Genomic DNA, 19,911 nt, shown 5'->3' on the forward strand with positions numbered 1-19,911 from the left:
CTCTAATATCCAAACTATCACAACACGTATTACAAAAGGCACTGCTGGAATTTCACTTTGTACACTTAATTTTTGTAATATAATACTAACAGGATAATAGGCATATGACATACATTTGAATTCATTCAAATTGCTTAGTTCTATTAAACGTATACTTAGCACCCTAGTTTTTACTTAATTAGGTCAATTTTATAAATATTCACTAACTCAACTCTAGGCTAATAATTATAAAATCTATAAATCTGTTTGTTTATAAATTATGATACAAAACAAACCTCGTCTAAATGTTGACATGTGCATAATTTTGTATTATTATGTTCCGAGAGTATGATCTTAAGGTATTGGTAAGTACTATTTGATATAAGAAGGTCTGATATTTTTTTTATTTTAGGGACTTTATGGTACTTTCATTAAGGTCTAGCAAATAAATTTCGGACAACCCCTATCTAGCTTAATTTGAGAATATTTCAATGACTCTTTGTACGATTTCAACAAACAAAGGTTAATATGCTGCCAAAATATATTCTTTAAGAGTCCTCTTCATGGTTTTTCCAATTGGGTACTTGTAGAATAAATGCGGCGAATTTATATAATTTAAAAAAACGCAATTTTGAGCAACGTTCCGGATTGCCGTAAATTTTTGATGCTAGCAGGATGAGAGAAACAGATAAAAAAATTTGCCATAGGCCAAAGTCTAATTGACATTCATGGTGTTTGAACAGTGCTTAAACCAGATCGATATAAACAATGTATGATAGTCAAATTCAACATCAAAGTCGGAGTTAGAGTAAGCACCATGCCACATTTTCTAAATGGCCGCCATACACAGATCCTGAACTATATTTTTTTTAAATAACAGTGGCTAGACTATGTCCAGATATTCTGCTTTGTGGATCATGTGTCGTTGAGGTTCGCACCATACAATTTTTTTTCGCAATCGTATCGTCTTTTACGCACTTTGTGAATTTTCTAGTAGCATTTGTCCGGAATCGTAATTGGTACTCGGGAGGATTAAGTCAATACTGTCTAAACCATATGCTTTACGTCGAGTTTCTAGGACAAAATGTGTACCTTATTATGTGCCTTATTAAGCCCATGGCTTGTTATAAGAAAAAAATATAATAGCAAATAAATACGGCTACTCAAAATTGTCTTCATACTTAACGATACAGTCTTTATACAGAAATATATTTTCAGTAGGTAATTGCACGGATGATATGAATTAGTGCTGCTTATACCTAAGTAATAAGCTCCATATTTTTATTCCATACTCCAATTACATCAATTAATAAATATCTTGGGTTTTGAAAAGCTACTACTTCACGTATATTATATCATTTTAAAATAAAAGAAAATCAAATGCACTATCTCTACAAGTAGATCGAACGAAGGCTATGTCGAAATTTCTCAATTTGTCGATTACCTTAAAGACGGGATTTGCTTGTAAGTGTTCTCATGGCAAGCGACAAAGTAGGACTTCTTGCTGGGAAATGACACATATTTAGCCAAAACAATACAATAGTGATCAATCATTAATTATTTCTTCATTATCATAAGATAAATAATCTGACTCATATCATAACCATAAATACTATAATACACATATTTTCTTGAGTGCCTATTCAATATTCAACAATTTCTTTGTTTAAGTCAATACATATGTTTATCATTTTCCATATTTGAACATGAGAATGCGCTGCACTAGGCAGTTTACATACCTGACACGAGTAGTGCTCTAGCCAAGTTCGGAATAAATTATTTATTTATCTACCACTAGCGTCTCTAACTGAGCCTGCCAGATCTAGCATCCGTGATGGCCCCCCAAAGTTCAATGATGAATTCATCAGTAAAACCGAATTCTTGCAAGTCGCTGTTGTCTATGGCTTCGGCTAACTGCATGGAGTTTGTCTTGCCCTCAGATAAGTCCCACATTTGCGTGGCTAGCTCGGTGTCGTTGATGCCCATGAATGATTCCAACAGAGAGTTTATTTTCTCTATGCCCGCTTTCGATTTCTCGTCATGCTGAAACAGAGTGGAAAAACGTTGCCGTTAAATTATAAGGTTCCTCAATTGCAATCGAAATCTATACAAGACATCTATAATTAAGATTTTCACAAGACATTTAAATAATCATGAATCTTTCTAGAGACTAATAGATTAAGGGCCACTTGCACCATTTGCACCAACAAAATGGAGGTTTCACCCGAGGGTTAACCCACCATTTTATTTGGAATTTGACAGTTGACGTTGACAGCCCACTTACCCTGAGTTAAGTTGCTGGTGCAAGTGTATTGGACGTTATTAACGTTAAGTCATCTCATGCAACGCAATACTCCTACTATTAGACATTTGTAAATATAATATACAATAAATTTCATAGCTGGGATTCATCTAAACTTATCAACTGCAGTTTTGTGGAGCATAATAGCGCCTTTAATTTCTACAGGCTATTGTAGCAAAACACACTTTGGTCATTCATAATTCATAATCATTTAATTGCAAAAAATGAGACCTTAGCCCGATAAGTAAAGTTAAAACACTTTGAACTATAATTGTTTTAAATCAGGTCATATTATTATGAAATTTGACATTATTACGCAAATGCCCATACACGTCATTTCATTGTGATACTGAAGTTTAATATAATAACATTAATAACCATTAATAATGTTTAGAATCGCTCACGGATTACTCGTTAATCATACATTATGTGACTCACCTCATTTTCAATAGTAGCTTGACCATTTGCTTTAAATCTAAGTGTTTCCTTCCCTGAACCATAATTTTGTTTCTTTCCTGCTCTGGCGCTACTCGTTTTTGGTCCAATGCTGTTAAAACCGCTCTTTAACGGCTCTACGAGGCGAATAGTAAATGTCGTGCCCTTAGGAATTTCCTTTAATGTTTTTGCTACTTCGTAATGTCTCTTGCCCACCATATTTAATCCATCTAATTTTTCAATATGGTCACCGATCTGAAATACAAGCACATTAGGTATATTATTATACGAATTAATTATGGAAATCAATTTAGCCATATTTCCTTAGCGTCTTAAAGTATCCTTCAGTATAATAAACAAGGAAAAAATATTACAAAATGAATAATTTTAACCTCTTGTAAACCTTACTTCAACAAGTTAACTTATTCACTTTTCACACTTTTGTATGTACTCGTACATACATACTTATTATTACAATTAAATAAAACTTATTAATTCATTTAAATTTATTAGAATCCTTCAATGTTTACTTTATACTTGCAGTTATTTAGTATATCTATTTTTGTGTAGTAGTTTCTGGATCACTAAAAATAAATTAACACTTATCTCACCTCTATATGCGGTATTCTCGAGACTATAGAACCTTCTTTCATTCTCTTGATAAACGCGTATCCGGCACCGTTGTCCGTAATGGTTAGGCCCAGAGAATCTTCTGTCTTGACTATTTCTATTTCTTTGGGACGACCTTTTCTATGCGCAAATATGAAATCTTCTAATCCAATTTGTCCTCCAAGGAGCTTCTTCATATCAACTTTGTGTGTGTTCAATGTGCAGAACAGGATCTGAAAATCGAAAAAATAGAGTGTAAGTATCTAATAACATGTTAACCATTTACAATTATATATTTATTTAAGTGTCTATTTCAATGCCGTAAAAATACCAACGAATTTAACCCAAATTTTTACCACCTATAAATTTTAGATATGTATGCGTATGCAGTGCAATCCTTAAAACAGTACTGTTTCAAGGATTGCACTGCACACGTCGATCGATGTATATACTATGTGTATCCCCACAATATCAATTGAAGGCAAAAGCTCCCAAATCGCAGATACCGTTTTTTGCTTTCAATTGGAAGGCCTTAATAGTGCTAATGACACTGCTCCAGATTCCTAATTCGTGACTAAGGCCGATCAATTGTCTGCCTTGATAGTTCCGTTCCGTAATTCGTAAATCCATCTCCATAAATATCTATATATAAACAGTACTTGTGCTCGTTTCTTTCTTGATTTAGAATTATTTAGTGTTTTATCAGGGGGCCGATTTTTGAGTCTCACTGTCACTAAAATACCGGTTGAAAACGGTGAATTGCCTATTATATTCAGTGACAATTTTCTGAATTCGAACGCCGTGAGACTCAAAAATCGGCCCCCAGTTTTTTTTAATTAGTATCATTTATAGAAATGGTTGTAATGTAACTGTTCCAGGCAACGAGTTCATACATTAATAACTCTCGGTAATATGAACTCTCTACCAAATGCAATGTGCATAGGGGACGCAATGTTTTATTTTTAGAGCTGATGCACTTTACAATTCAGTTGTTCACTATTGCATTGCGTGGTTTCTCCTACCTACGTAATCAAGGAAGTTTCAATAGAAATCAACAAGTATCTTATCTGATCTACAAGGTAACGAATATCATATTCATTCATATTATTACTGTTACTCATTAATGGCAATGTGGACTTTATAATTCTGTTTTTTATTTATTTAGACAGAACATCATACAACTCCTGTTTCAATGCTAAACATTATATGACGTATTTATCTCGAACTGTGTTTTCGTGTTCATTGTTTTAGTGACAATGTAACCTTTGGTTTACCTTGACATAAAACTCTTTTGTTCGATTCAAACTAGGGCTTGCAATATCGGACGATTTTCAATTCCGGAACTGGTTTTCGAGATTGGACTTCAATTCCGGAATTCCGGAACTAGTTCCGGAATTGAACAATTTTTTTTTTGTTTGGTTTTCTGGTGGATTTCTGATGAAATAATACAATTTTAAATTGAAATTTATTATTAATCGACGTTTAAGATAATAACTCCGTACCTGAAAGGCATATAACTGCAATTTTCACTTTAGTAATTTTACAGGAGAGTCCATTTTGTGTCAAAATCGGTCTTGCTAAGTATTTCGAACAACAGCAAACGATACAAACGAGGTTTTAGTGCCAGTTTTGTGATAGTAGTTAACATTAAAGTAAATATATTTAGCATTATTATTTAATAGTATTTGACACATCATTCAGTAATAAAAACTACATATTTTAGACAAAAACTAAATAAAACTACCCCAAATACAGTGTTTTCCTTCTGCACTTATTTCATATTTGAGGATTTACAGCAATATGGACGAGGACAACATTATTGTTTTATCAATTAATCTAATAAAAACAAGGGTTTTAAATGCATATGCATCGATTGTCCACCGAAATAATGTAAAAGTAATAATTTACAACAATGGCACAACGTCTTATTTACATAAATGTAATAAAATAAATATTGAATTACCTGTATCAGACTCGAGGCCCAAAAAGTCAGATTTCCTGATTTATACCTAGGTACATGTACAATTGTACATGTACACCTTGAATTTTTGTAAAAAAATAAAGCATACTTTTCATATCCACCATTTTCCATAAATTGCAGTAAAGTCCACCAGTTTAGTAAAAATATGCACACGTCTTTGTGAAAAGTGTATAAGTAACTACGACGTTATATTGATTTAGACTAACACGATTTGCACTCATAATTTTAGAACAAAACGGGACTTAATCGCGTAAAAACCGCCAAATTAATAAGTCTGCGGTAGCTGAACATCTGCTACAGTCGGGACCAAACCACTGGATCGAGCTCCATAGTCCCAAAATTCTATCAACGGAACGTCTGTTCTACAGCAGAAAAGTACGTGAAGCGATTGAAATTAGGAAGCATCGAAATTTCAACCAAAATGAGGGACAGGGAATTTCTTCTTCGTGGAATCCAGTGATTAGCAAATGTAAGCGTGTAAAAACACCGAGGGACACACCGGCTGATGTCGTGAGTGTTGTGTGTAGGCAAAGTGACAACCCTAGCGCAAAAGTGAATAATCAAGAACAAGTGCGGGTAGTTCGAGAAACTCGCGCGGCTAGAAGATGTTGATGCAATTCCTCGCCAGTCTACCCGTGACCACGAACATAATGTGATGTTCGAAACGTCGGGCCTAATATAAATGTAAGTGTTTACGACGTTATGCTTGTGAAATACTACGATTTGCATCTGAATTTAAGTTGGCAAAACCAGAAAGTGATAATGGTTAATATTAGCGGGTTAAAATTTAAAATTACACTATCTCGCTCTAACTAGCCCCTTTGGCCATAAAATAGGGTACTACCTGAGTCCGAGCAGTGTCTAAATTATGAATTTACATATTTCTTATATATTCTGTGGTAGTTTTGTAAAATAACCAGGCTGATATTACACGTTTTCATCTAAAAATATATATATTTTCAATTCCGGAATTTTCGAGATTATGTGTTTCAATTCCGGAACTGTAATATCGGAAAAATTGTCCGAAATTCCGGAATTTCGAGATTCCGGAATTCCGGAATGCAAGCCCTAATTCAAACAGAGCAATTTACACTTAAATGAAATGATTATTCAATGTGGATTTCATAAACTAACATGCACTAGTTTTGGATTGCAGTAGGTAACAACTCTTTCTGTCGTCGGTAACAACAATTCGCAGGAACCTTTAATCACCAGTTTACCTAACTATCTACAGCTACGTAATATTTGTGTAGCTCATGGAATTTTAAGGTACTGTATTTAATTGTACTTGTCTCTGTATCTTACCACTGTATACGGTATAGATCTACAATCGCGTTCGTTTATCCTATATGTATACGGTTCCTAGCTAATCTAAGTCAAAATCCAAGTCACCCAACCAAACCAAAATAAATTTTGCTTTTGGCAGACTCCAAGACAATGCTGTACAATTAGTTTGTGCATATTAGTGTGGCGATATGGTTATGGTGGTTAGATCTATGGCCTATAGTCAGCAGGTCCTTGACCCCCAACAACCGCATATATACTGGTTCATCACACCACTCACATTTAGCGCTTGGCGTTGGAGCGTGTCTGCCGTCAGTCACTTAGCTCGCGCATATCATACGGCAGAAACTGCGTCCGCGCCCCTGGGCCGATCCACTTCCTGGCTCAGCCATGCGTGCTTCCGCATAGCCAGTGACATTTTACTCACTTGTCTGCATATGAACAGTATAGCATTTCCCCATTATGTCTCATATGGCTTCTAAAATAGAGTTAAACCACAGGTACTCACTTAATGTATCACTGACAGAATGTGTTCCTTTTTAAGAGTAGAATAAACCTTGACTATTACGTCACGCTTTCAGTGTTTTCACAAGCCGTGAAATATCAAGAAATAGGAGCCTGACATTTTCTCGGTTGACCTTTGCGACACGCCTGTGCGCGAATAACTCAGGGTCACCTATTGTCCTGATACCTACATATAGATAAACTAGAAAGGTAACTGGAAACATTCGTCATTAATAGAAATAACTCATGTAAAATTTTCCTGACTTATTTTAATACAATTTTAAACGGTGATTATTCTAAACTGCATAGGTATCTATTAAATACGTACAAATCCTACAATTAATGCGAGCGAGCATACAGAGAGCATCAAACCGTCCTTCATCATTGAATCGATTATGTTCGCTTTAATATAAAGTATTTAGGTACAATTAGTTACCTACTAAACGTCAATGCAATATAGTTATAAATGCAACAGTCAATATAATTATGCATTGCAAAACATGTAACAGTGATGATAAACTTTCGCTATCCACATCGATTATACAATCCATAATTTAAATAAGATCTGCTTTAGATACATTTTTTTACATAAATGAGTGAATTAAAAACGAGTATGACCTTTTATAACTACATAAATTGTAAAAACAATGTGCGTTTACGGGTATTCTATTCTACACCAGGAACTAAGAACAAAATGAACAAATAAAATAAATTTGTTCATTTTGTTCTTACGGCAGGCCCACCATCATGCCCGCAACGGAAACCTTCGAAGATTTTTATAACTTTAGAGGTGTTAATGATAGGTTAGGTTGTTTTACAAGCTTTTATTCAACTTGCCTTGTTTGTTAGTTTGGACACTATTATATATTCTGTGGTTTGGATCAAAATGTAGAAGCTAAATTTGACCCGCTTCCCGGTTTCTCAATCTAAATCTGATATTTGAGATATTTTATCGGCTTTATTCAAATGACAATGAATTTAGGAAATATTTATATTGAAACCACGACACGATTTATTTAATGTAATTTTAATCGGAATTATTAATATTGAATATGGTTCCAAAATATGAACCAATTAAATGCCTGAAACTTGGCAGTAGCACTACCTTATGTGTATACAATATACATATTACATATGTGAAGTTGTCAACCAAACCATTTTAATTTTTACCGTGTTGCATGATTTCTAAAAGACACAAAAGTAATTCACCCATTAATGAGTATTCAGATTCTATTTTTTTTGCTCAAACTGTGGCACAGCGCACAGCAAAGGCTTTTCCAATAAGTATGTAAGTACCGTATAAATGTAAATTAAAAAAAAATGGTCCATTGTGCCGTTCTTATAAAGGAGCGAAGTCGGCCAAGTTCGTTTATTTTGTGGTTGTAGACAGAAGTCGAATCGAGTACCTACACTTAATTAATGCGAGTAAACCCTACAAATCCCACTTGAAACTTGTTAACCTTTTTTTATACTAATTTATAGTTTTTCTATGAATTCTGCACTTTGTAAAATTTTGATACAGTTTTTCGAAGTGTCGATTTACCTATAACTTTAAATTATATATGTTTTAAGTTGAACCCGGTCCGTTTAATATTTGTTTTGTGCAATTTAAGTAATGTATGTTGTTATTATAGTGCTTATAATAATTAATGCTCACAGCATTAAGTCTCACGGTTTTCAATGGTGAAGGACTAAAGAAAAATATGCAACTTTCTTTGTTTTATTGCCTCTAAGATTGTTTCCCGCCTTCTACAAACATTTAAACAGAAGTGTGAATGGCTGACTTGAGTTAAACGGACCATACCATGCCTATACGAAGCTCGTATCCATAACTAATCCCTGTTGTAATGAGATTTGCTATCGAAGCCCCACAACACAACGTTTCATGCAACATCTTTTTAAATGTTAATAGGTATGATATTTTTTAACGTGGATCAAATACTGGTACCTATATGAATCATAATTATATCCCTTTACCTATCAATTTACAATGGTATACTTAAGTCACTTAAGTGTAACAAAAATTTGGTTGTAGTTTTCGTTTAGGAGCACATGAGCATATATTTTATTTAAAAGCTGTTTTAAGACTATTCCGTTCAAAACTTTGAAATAACTAGTGTCTTTTATATAAAAAGTATTGTCGTGTACCTAGTATAATACTACCTACTAACAGAGTGAGTCAAAAATCTGCTTAGTAACTTGTATTAAGATTGCTTTGATAAAACCAATAATGCATTAATTGCTTGTATTAGCCGTCCGTATCTAGGGCGTCCGTAGGTATCTACTTATACTGTTTTTTTTAATACTACGTCGGTGGCAAACTAGCATATGGTCCGCCTGATGGAAAGCGGTCACCGTAACCTATGGACGCCTGCAACTCAAGAGGTGTCACATGCGCGTTGCCAACCCATTAGAAACATGTACAGTCCCTTTCGCTGTTTTAAGTACACATACACAGCCAAAAGGAGTGTATTGTAATTATTATTAAGTAGTAATTAGTCCGATAGGGACTTTACCATATATGTTTCTTTTTCCAGAAAATCCAGTCATCTCACTATTACATTATATGTTATAGGTCTCTCAAGTCTACATTATAAACCTATACTTTACCTACTTACAGATCATCCCTTTGCATTAGCTTTGCTGTGTACTCGTACTATACGGGCTATATGTCCAACAGTGAGGGATGTCTCGTCGCAATACTCGCAATTAGAGATGGGTAACTACCCAGGTAAATACCCGACGGTGGGTATTTACCGGGTAAATACCCGATATTTACCTACCCGCGGGTAAATACGCGGGTATTTTCATTTTTCTTCCAAATTTGACATTTTAAATGGTGTTTTGGGCTAAAATAGATTAATTTAAGTCAGTCTCTGTAATTGTACACATAATGTTTATTCAAATTGAGAACGAATAGGTTGCTATGAGATAAAATGTGATTTTAGTGTATCGTTCCAACTATGAAAATGGTGTAATATCATTCTATGACACACGGAAATAATTTAAAATGCTTTTAATATAAATTATAAGTCTGATAAATTAAAACTGTAAATGAAAATATGTGAATAAAAATATTTTAAAAATCTCATTTTGAAGCTCATAACTCATACATAGTATGTTTTATGACAAAAATGTATATAAACTTCTTTGTAGGAAATTGTGTCTACTTTAGTTCGTACCTACAAAACTTTTCAATATTCATGATAGTTTCCATGAAATATGAAAAAAATACATTTTACCCCCCCTAACCCCACCATAACCCCCTCCAACCAGTACTAGGAAGTTTATCTTTATCGTATAAATACGACTATTTAATGCAATCTAAAAAGCACACGTAAAACATATTTTTTTTTATTATTTTTGAAAATATACATTAAAACTTCTGTAATCTTTATTGTATATTTGACTGAACAGTTTCGTTTTGAATTGTGTATAATAATTACAACCACTAACTTAGTATTTATCTCCATTTTAACACAAATCAGCATGTGCAACATGAAATGAATCTACCCGTCAATTTGGGTAGATACGGGTAAATACCGGGTAAATACCCGGGTGGGTAGATTGGGTATTTACCCACGACCCATCTCTACTCGCAATATTACTTTATCTTTGCCCGAATTGACCAAAATTCATACAAAGACCTTTTGTTTTGCTAACTAGGTTTCTTCACACATTTTTCTTTGTCAAGCACTTGAGTAGGAATAAGAACCGTACCTACTTTGGTGATTTACATTAGTCACTCACTTTCCTTTTCAGTCGACGTCGCTTTACAAGTAACTTTATCCCGTATCCACTTTAACAGGAAAGACGCTATTATAAGTTGTTGAACTCGTTAACACTTTGACCCTCTTGCTTTTGTGTCTAATGGGTGATAGAAAACGAACGTGTTATGTAAGACATTACGTGACTGACGCCACTGATAGTATGATCAAATATCACGTCACATGCTTCCTAAAACTCCTTGATGACATTCTTTTGGTAATTAGTGTCTTTTTTATTTTTTGTTGCACTACAAACACACTACACTACATTAGGCCAAGTATTTTATCGAGTGATAAAAGTGATTATCTTCTTACTTTATTTATTATTATTATTATTAGCCCACATTGTCCCATTGCTGGGCAAAGGCCTCCCTCTTACTCTTCCATCATCTCTCATCTTCTTACTTAGATCATAACTTTATCTAATCATATTTTATTCATTGATATGTTTTGTATTCTTTAATGGTAATAATTAATATGTTAAATATTGACTTTATTAAACGAAATCCTAAACTTGTTGGTGTACTAAATGTGACGTTATCAGTTATTAACATATTGTTTGTTTCTATTCGCCCGATTACAATCTTTTAATGGAGTATAAGATATTTATCTAGGTATTTTTAATAGTCTAATCATAATAATACATCCACCATCCACGTTAGAATTAAACTGATTACATTTTAATGAATGAAGCATGTTCAGATCAGTTTGAAAGATGAAATATAAATAGATAAATCCATCTCCATACTTCCATTTTTATCCAAAGTTCTGGAGGCAATTGTACATAAAAAACTGTCTGCAGCTGCACACATATCTGACAACCAACTTCTTTCACCAGTACAATCAGGTTTTCGTTGTGGACACAGTACAACTACTGCATTGCTGAAGGTTATCGAAGATGTGAGGCAGGGTATGGAGTCTACTCAGTTGACTGTGCTTGTCCTGGTAGACTTTTCTAATGCGTTTAACGCCGTTAATCACGAGCTGTTACTAGCTATCTTGAAACACCTGAACATCACGTCATCAGTGGCTGAATGGTTCTCATCTTACCTGCAGAATCGTCGGCAGGCAGTTCGAGCTGATAGATCTACATCTGATTGGTGCGAGCTTTCTTCTGGCGTTCCGCAGGGCACTATTCTGTCTCCTCTTCTTTTCTCCATTTTTATTAATTTAATAACTGATCGTATTAAATGCTCACACCACTTATACGCCGACGATCTACAACTTTACGCCCAAACAAGCCCCAGCAATTTGGACCTAGCTATCCGCAAAATAAACGACGACTTGGATATCTTATCTGCCAGGTCACGCGATTTCGGAATCTCTGTCAATCCGAGCAAGTGTCAGGCCATTGTACTGGGTAGTCCACGGCTATTGTCCTTACTTGATACCGCTCTTTTAGATCCCATTAAATTTGAAAATAACATAGTTCCTTTCCAGCCTGATGTGAAAAACCTTGGTTTGGTCGTCGACAGTTGCTTGACATGGACTCCTCAGGTGTCTGACGTTTGTCGTAAGGTGACTAACATGCTGCGATCTTTATATAGATTTAAGCACTTTCTTCCAGTCAGCACGAAAACTCTTCTCATTCAGGCTCTAGTGTTGCCCGTGATCGAATATGCAGATGTTTGTTACTCTAATATTAGCCAGGATTTACTCAATAAATTAGACAGACTGTTGAATGGCTGCATTAGGTTCATATTCGGGCACCGTAAATACGATCACATATCAGCTTTTCGCCGCAAACTGAACTGGCTTCCCATTCGTGAACGCAGGTCTCTGAGAATTCTATGCACTCTTTATTCTATATTATTTGATTCAGTTACCCCCGACTATCTTAAATCAAATTTCAATTTCATAGAACCGCGTCCCGGTTGTGAACTACGTACGTCCCGAACTCTTAAGCTGGCTATTCCTTATCACCACACTGGCTTTATTTCCAACTCCTTCACCCTCCAGGCAGCTCGTCTTTGGAATGATCTCCCTCTTCCCTTAAGGCAAGCACAGACCAAATTTTCTTTTAAACGCATGTTACGTATACACCTCTCTAACAAGCTCAAGGATAAATGATCTGCATATTGCTTATACTTGGGTATATTATATATTTATAGTTTGTATGTAAGTTTATATTATTAGCTATATATTTATATATTATTCACTCATATATACATTTTCTTTTATTGGATACATAGGTACCTAATGTGATTTGTGTTTCTTGTCACATCTCTATATTGACAATCCTGCACTAACTAAAGTTTCTGTTTGATCCAATGGTTGACTGGTAGAGAATGCCTTAAGGCATTAAGTCCGCCATTTGTACAATTTTATGTCGTGCAATAAAGTTTAAATAAATAAATAAATCGCAGCCGATAAGATCATCCGTTTCTGTTTGTATTTTTATTATCGCTGCATCAGGGGGCCGATTTTTGAGTCTCACGGCGTTCGAATTCAGAAAATTGTCACTGAAAATAATAGGCAATTCACCGTTTTCAACCGGTATTTTAGTGACAGTGAGACTCAAAAATCGGCCCCCAGCATCAGAACAGGAGAGCCTTTTTTTTTACTGGATGGCTAAGTTATTCCAGTTTGTCCATTTTTTTATGTTAACAAATTTAACATCATTCTTCCCTTTCGCTATCATCCTCCTTGCGTTAGCCTTCCTCATCCTCCTTGCGTTATCCCGGCATTTGCCACGGCTCATGAGACAACTAACCCCAAGATTTGGCGTAGGTACTAATTTTACGAAAGCGACTGCCACCTGACCTTGCCTTACGCTATCAATTGTTCTTCCCAAATTCGTAATTTCGTAACTTTAGCGTACCTGCGCCTAGCCAGATTTCTATAAATTTTTCCACTAAATTGAATTAAATATAATTTGAAAAGGCTTGGGATAAAATACATCCTCGGCGTCCATCGCAGGTGTTCCTTTTAGTATTGCCAAGTCTTCAGTGGCTATATTTCCGACTCTCCTGTTCTAGTACTACTGACTGTCCTGTACTAGTACTGTGTCGATGTATGTTTGCTAGTATACTTCCATTTATAGCTGGTGAGTAATGAGTAACAGTGTCGAATGCCTTTTCAATATCGATGAAATACGTGGTTTTGAGGTTCCGAATAGTTTTGCTGAATACTTGGACTGCATGCAGAGGTTCTCTTGTTATCAAATTATCGGAACCTGTAGCAGTTACAGGCGTCACAGCTTTCTCTACTTTGAGCGTTTTGATGGCTCTTTGAAAATATCCCTTTATAACTCACAGACTCAAATTCATCAGGGTCACATGCTCTTATCTAAGCTCTATTCGGAATACGCCCTCTAGATATATTATATGCTTCTCCTGAGGGGAAAAACATCTGACACGGTCTTATTTGTAGGACCCATATGAGCGGGTCTCATATGGCTACATATTACCACCTACATATACGGCCTTAAAAGAATAACATTATTGCAGGTGACTGGACTATCAATCACAGTTTGAACTAACGATGTTTGAAAGGTAATAGCCGCCTTTACACAGACGCTCTATCGCGCGTGATACAGCAATCGCGTGTAAAAGAATGCGCGTGTAAAGCTAAAGAACGCGCGATTGCGTCTGCCAGTGCGTATGCGTGCGCGCAATCGCGTGGCTGAGGTTGTCTTTACACGTACGCTCATTCGCGCGCGCAAGATGGCGGACATATGCTCGTGGACTAAACCAAAGCCGTCTACTTCACTAAAACTGTGTGAATTGCACACGCGCCAGATTCACGCGGTCTATCGCGCACGATTAGCCTTTACACGTACGCTCTTTCCGTTCTCAAAAACTTCTACGCGCGAAAGAACGTGAAGCTTAAAAAACTAGCAACATGCAATCGCGCAGGCTTAACCGCGCGCTATCCTGTACGCTCCGGGAACGCGCGATAGAGCGACTGTGTAAAGGCGGCTAATTACTAGAATTATTCAAACGAAACAAATGAAGTTAATAGCTAAGGCAAAACCTACACATATTACTTAGTATTAGTACCATCGAGTTAGTGACGCTGACGCATCACTATGTAAATTATTTTCTTATCATTCACCTTGTGATTACCTCGTGTTCCGTGTAGGTAACATAACACGAAGCATCCAGTATGCTCGTATCTCGTATATGAACCTATTAGGAATACGGTGAACGCGAACCGTCAGGTCAGGTATTTTTATAATACCTACTTATGCAATCACTGATTGATGAACTAACTAACGTCATAATGGTTAGTCATTCTTAATGCATTTTAACCGCTAAACAAATAAAAACATGATCTTTACCCTTTAAATTTAATGTTTTACGCACTTTAAAGTTCAGCAAAACCTTCTGTCTAATTCAAAGAAGGTAATTTTTAACTTACTTAGCTGAAATAGGGTTAATAAACACAGTCATATTTATGAACTCGACTGTACTCAACTCATTGATAGGTGCAAGTTTTGTTATTTCGATGAGGTACATCTAGTGGAACAAGGAAGAAAAGCGAATGTTTCCTATTTTATTTTCATTTTATATAGGACATATTTTATAACTTCTCTGCTATCAAAAAGGACTAAAGAGCATTGTCAATCGGTTTGCGAACTTGGCCAACACGCTGCCGTGTCTATAAAAAAATATCAAGAAAGTTATTAGGCCTAAGAATCCTAAGTACCTATTCGATTACAGACGCGACAAGAAATAAAGTTCCAGTTCGACGGAGGGACAAGATCTGGATAAACAGGTTCATGATAATTACTTATCAATCCGAAGCTTGATGAGAAAAACAAATAGAAACTTACATCTTCTGGTGGAAAGTCATAGCACTCAGCAATTTTCTGGTATAACTCTTTGACATTAGAAAATCCAGAAATAAGTCCAAGGGGGCTGCCGTGTGCTTGCTGGCAGTGGAAGACCAGCTGCGACTTCTGGGCACCATTGTTGTTGTCCACTCCGTTAGCAGGAGGCACTTCCTCCGCCGGCACAGGCGGCACCGGGGGCGCCGTGTATTTTGGCGCTTTCTTCTTGAACAACGACATCGTAATATTTGTAATCGAGCACTAAGTAACGGTTGTTAAAGTTTCTTTGAAACGATAGCGGTCAGACACACATTCTACACCTGAGTTTTAATCACTAGTCTCTTATCTCGGTAGAACTTTAAAATATCGCGTCATTGCACGAGATAAGGTATCGCCCAATGGCGATAATTATTGGATAAGATTGTGGAGCGCTCGCTAGTTGGGGGAAGCACATTGGACGGTGGCGCGGAAGGGGCTCTCGCCGCGGCGCGCGAGCCTGTACTGAAGGTGACTGAAGCGAGGCCGAGGGCTCTCCGCCGCAGCCACGCGCGCGACCCGCCTCTCCGCGCCGCGTCACAACTCGCGACCGATGCGGCATTCCCGTTGTCGGTCATTACTTAACCAGAACTGTTTTACAAGCGGAGCCTAGTGAAACTTAGTTGATACTTATAATAGGAACACATTATCTCGTGGGATTCCATTCAATGTTAGTAATTAGTAACTTTTTGAGTGTAATGGAGCTAGGCTTCATCGAGCGTAATTAATTCAACGATTCTCTTAGTCCAGTTGATAATGCATGAGTAGGTAGTCATTTTTATAACGTGATTGTAAGTATGGGTAGGTATCAATCACCTACCGAAAAATTAATGAATGGTGAGTGCCTCAATACCACCTGGTGGTAAACAAACAGAATGCCCGTCTGATGGTTACCAGTCACCGTAGCCTATGGACGCTTGCAACTCCAGATGTGTATTTGACAGGTAATGTAGATGGCGCTCGCTGTTCAGTTAATACTCGTACTGACAATTTATTTTGGAAAAAAGGTCATTTGGCCCCTGACTACTAGGCCACTCTACAACCATGTCAAAATGACAAGCAGCAAGAGCTAATTTACTAGTCAGTAGTACTAGATGATATGCGAGTGCCTAAAACTAAATTCCTATTGACGCGCGCAGGAGGGCAGGCGGATTTGCCTCTACACTTTTGACAGGCGCTACATACTTCAACGGCACGGCCGGGCTCACAACTTTAAATTCCGTCATGACTTTGGTATGCCAAAAAAATTTGAAAAAAATATATTGACAGGTACCAAGTATTGACTAAGATATCAATTAGTAGTGTTGTCTAGAACTATGTAAACCAAAAATGGTCCAGACATCCTGACGTCAGAATGTCTGGCCACTTTATTCGCTCGATTTTTCGATATCAGTGTACTCAGGTACCAAATAGGTACTAAATTTTGGTATGTTACTAAACATCAAATATCTGTAGTGGTCCAGGGGTCCTGACGCTCACCCTCCCTTGAGATTTGGAAGGCGGTTAAAAATAGAATGGCAAAGATGCTCCAAAATCATAAAACTAAAAAATTTTTGGGTGAATAAACCTTTTACCGACAGTGTCTTTGGCGTTACTCAAAACGTCTCTCTCTACCAAGAAATCGAACTTCTAATAATGAACAAAGTTTAAGTTTAAAGTGAGGAGTATGGATGACATTTTACAACAAATTTAACGGTCAAGAGTTCAATTTGTCAAAAGATGATTTGCCCAGTTAACTCTATTATGTTCCGAAAGCAAATAAAACAAAACAATGACTTTTTTAATTTATTAGTTTAAAAGTCTATGAGGAGGCTACAGCTTTCTTAGGGGTGGGCTGGCCCTCCTTGAAGCCGTTGCGGAAGCGCCTCCTGACGATCTTGAGGTGACGCATGCGGCCGGTGCCAGTGGTCTTCCTGCGCTTGGCCTTCACTGACCAGTGGTCTGAAATAGATAATAATTATTGGTAAATTGGTGTTAAAAAAAAACATATTGAATACCTGGGACCCTGGGTCTCATTAATTATGTTTTTTTGGGCACATTCTACTTTTTACAGCACTTTCCTTCCCACCATTAAAAAATATGTGTAAATACATTTCATTACTCCAGGTTTTCTTTCTCAGGTTTAATTCACAACATAAACTAAAAAAAATTCTTTAAGGGATGAGCCGCAGTTGCCAATGTAAATAAATAATAAAGGCTATTTTTATTTAATAATTGAGAACAATTAAAGGAGTAAATATAACTTTATAAATATTCTAATTGTTCTGAACTTATCTGATTTGGAGGATTTATAAATTGAATATTAAATGAAATTAAAATCAATTTCTAATTTAACTTCTCATCTTTGTCACATGAATAAGTACCTAACTTTAACTAAAAGTTTGAAACTACAGGACATTTAATTCATGTATGCCAGGAAATATTTTCCACTGGTAAGTGATAAAACCATACTTGGTGCCTTCTAGTGCTCCAATTTTGCAGCCTTTCTTACATAGCCTGGCTCAAAACTAGTAGTAAAATAGGTTTTTAATTCTAGCGAAATAGGATAGTGACCGCCTTATAAATGTATAATTGGGAAAGAATCCCTATTTCGAGCCAAGCAATGTTAGGCAAAATTGGAACATTGATAGTATTAAGAGCAACAAATGTATATCTTTAGCGTACTTAGTTACAAGAAATGGAACTGAAGGATTGTCTGAAATTTTTACCAAATGATAAAATATATTATCATTTGCATAGTTCTCTCAATTTCTTTACCTACATTATACAAGGAATTAATCAAAGAGCAGATTACTTCCTCAATCAGAGTAGGATTAAATACATGAAGTACTAATTACAAAGTCACCAATTATATCAGAACAGAACATTAAAGTGACAGGAGGAGAGTTACGTTATAAATTACCACTTTGACTGTTGCAATTAATCTGGTGCAGTCATGTACGTGTAATATTTGACATAAAATTCAAAAGCCACACTAGTTTTCTACCTATCAAATATATGAGAGTAACTTACAGGAACGGAGCTTAGCCGCTGGGTATCCACACTGCGCGCATTTTGATTTCTGGATGTGGTACGAGGATCTACCACACCTCCGGCAGAGTGTGTGGGTCTTATTCCGGCGCTTTCCGAAACTTGACGTACCTTTCGTCTGAAATAAACATTGAAGGTTAGAAGTAAACAACCACACACATCTAATAACTAAGCCGTATTTTCGTTAAAGACATTTAATAGGACACTTTTTGTGCAAAAATACAGACATTTCATTCATTGAAAACAAAGATTATAACAGATTAAAAATTAAAGAAAATAGAATACACTACCATCTTGCCGACTTTGACAAGAAAAGAATCTAAACGTCAAAATTGACATCCGTTGCGATGCACGGTAATCAGTGTTGCCAGGAAGTATTAGATACGTTCAGTACGACAAAATTAGGTATACTGTCATTGTTTCAATCTTTTTCACTTATTAAAAGGGATGGAAACTTACGACTTTACTAAAAGCTTAACGTACAGACATATTTCTTTCCCTGCCTACATTGCCTGCAAAACTACAGTTTAAATTACAATGGGTTCACACAGAATGGTTCAATTTGCCAATTTGGTCAGAAGCTAAAACGCTAATTTTTGCTTTCATCTAACGTTAGAAAAATGTCTGAACGTTATTTATTGCTTAAAATTATAAAATACTATAAGTAACAGAGAAATATATACAATAAAGAAAATCTATTAACTAAATCACAACTAAAAACAAAATGTCTTGATTTTTATTTTATCAACAGGCAATATTACGACTGTCATTGACAAAACTGTTTTGTCTCCGTCGCTCGGTCTATGGGCTAGTATGAAGGTGCGCACACGAGGCGACGCAACTTTTCATACAAATACGACGGAGACAAAACAGTTTTGTCTCCCGTCTGTGGAGGCCCTAAAGCTAGGAACATACTACGCGGACGTCCGTCGTCGATCGACAACAACAACAAGACGGCCCTTACAGGGCGACTCGCGGTCACCAAGCATACGACAAATCAGGTGTATAAAAGTTTGAACGCGTGCGACACCGATCAGTAGCGCCCAAGTATACGACCCGCTAACAGTGTTCGTGTCCGCTCGGGAAAAAATCTTAAATAATTAAATTTGGTTGCAAACAATGGTCTCTTGCAGCATAAAGTGGTGTGGCAAGTCTTCTAACACTTCCACATATAAAAAAGATGGAATAACATTCAACAGTTAAGTCAAAT

The 19,911-nt window shown here is 36.2% G+C and overlaps 2 protein-coding genes across 2 annotated transcripts; both read right to left on the reverse strand.

The window, feature by feature from the left end:
* Positions 1-1,115: 1,115 nt before the first annotated feature.
* On the reverse strand, positions 1,116-16,120 carry LOC125226320 (PDZ domain-containing protein GIPC3). Its single transcript, XM_048130267.1, has 4 exons — positions 15,639-16,120; positions 3,328-3,558; positions 2,720-2,971; positions 1,116-2,022 (listed from the first exon to the last, which is right to left on the reverse strand). Exons 1-4 carry the CDS (start codon positions 15,873-15,875, stop codon positions 1,783-1,785), a joined length of 960 nt encoding a protein of 319 aa, XP_047986224.1. The 5' UTR covers positions 15,876-16,120; the 3' UTR covers positions 1,116-1,782.
* A 1,323-nt stretch (positions 16,121-17,443) lies between these two features.
* Positions 17,444-19,082, reverse strand: LOC125226360 (60S ribosomal protein L37). The gene is made up of 3 exons (XM_048130323.1): positions 18,992-19,082; positions 18,684-18,819; positions 17,444-17,612 (listed from the first exon to the last, which is right to left on the reverse strand). Exons 1-3 carry the CDS (start codon positions 18,992-18,994, stop codon positions 17,473-17,475), a joined length of 279 nt encoding a protein of 92 aa, XP_047986280.1. The 5' UTR covers positions 18,995-19,082; the 3' UTR covers positions 17,444-17,472.
* Between the last annotated feature and the right edge of the window lie 829 nt (positions 19,083-19,911).

Source organism: Leguminivora glycinivorella, chromosome 5 (genome assembly GCF_023078275.1).
Source record: "Leguminivora glycinivorella isolate SPB_JAAS2020 chromosome 5, LegGlyc_1.1, whole genome shotgun sequence".
Lineage (NCBI taxonomy): Eukaryota > Metazoa > Arthropoda > Insecta > Lepidoptera > Tortricidae > Leguminivora > Leguminivora glycinivorella.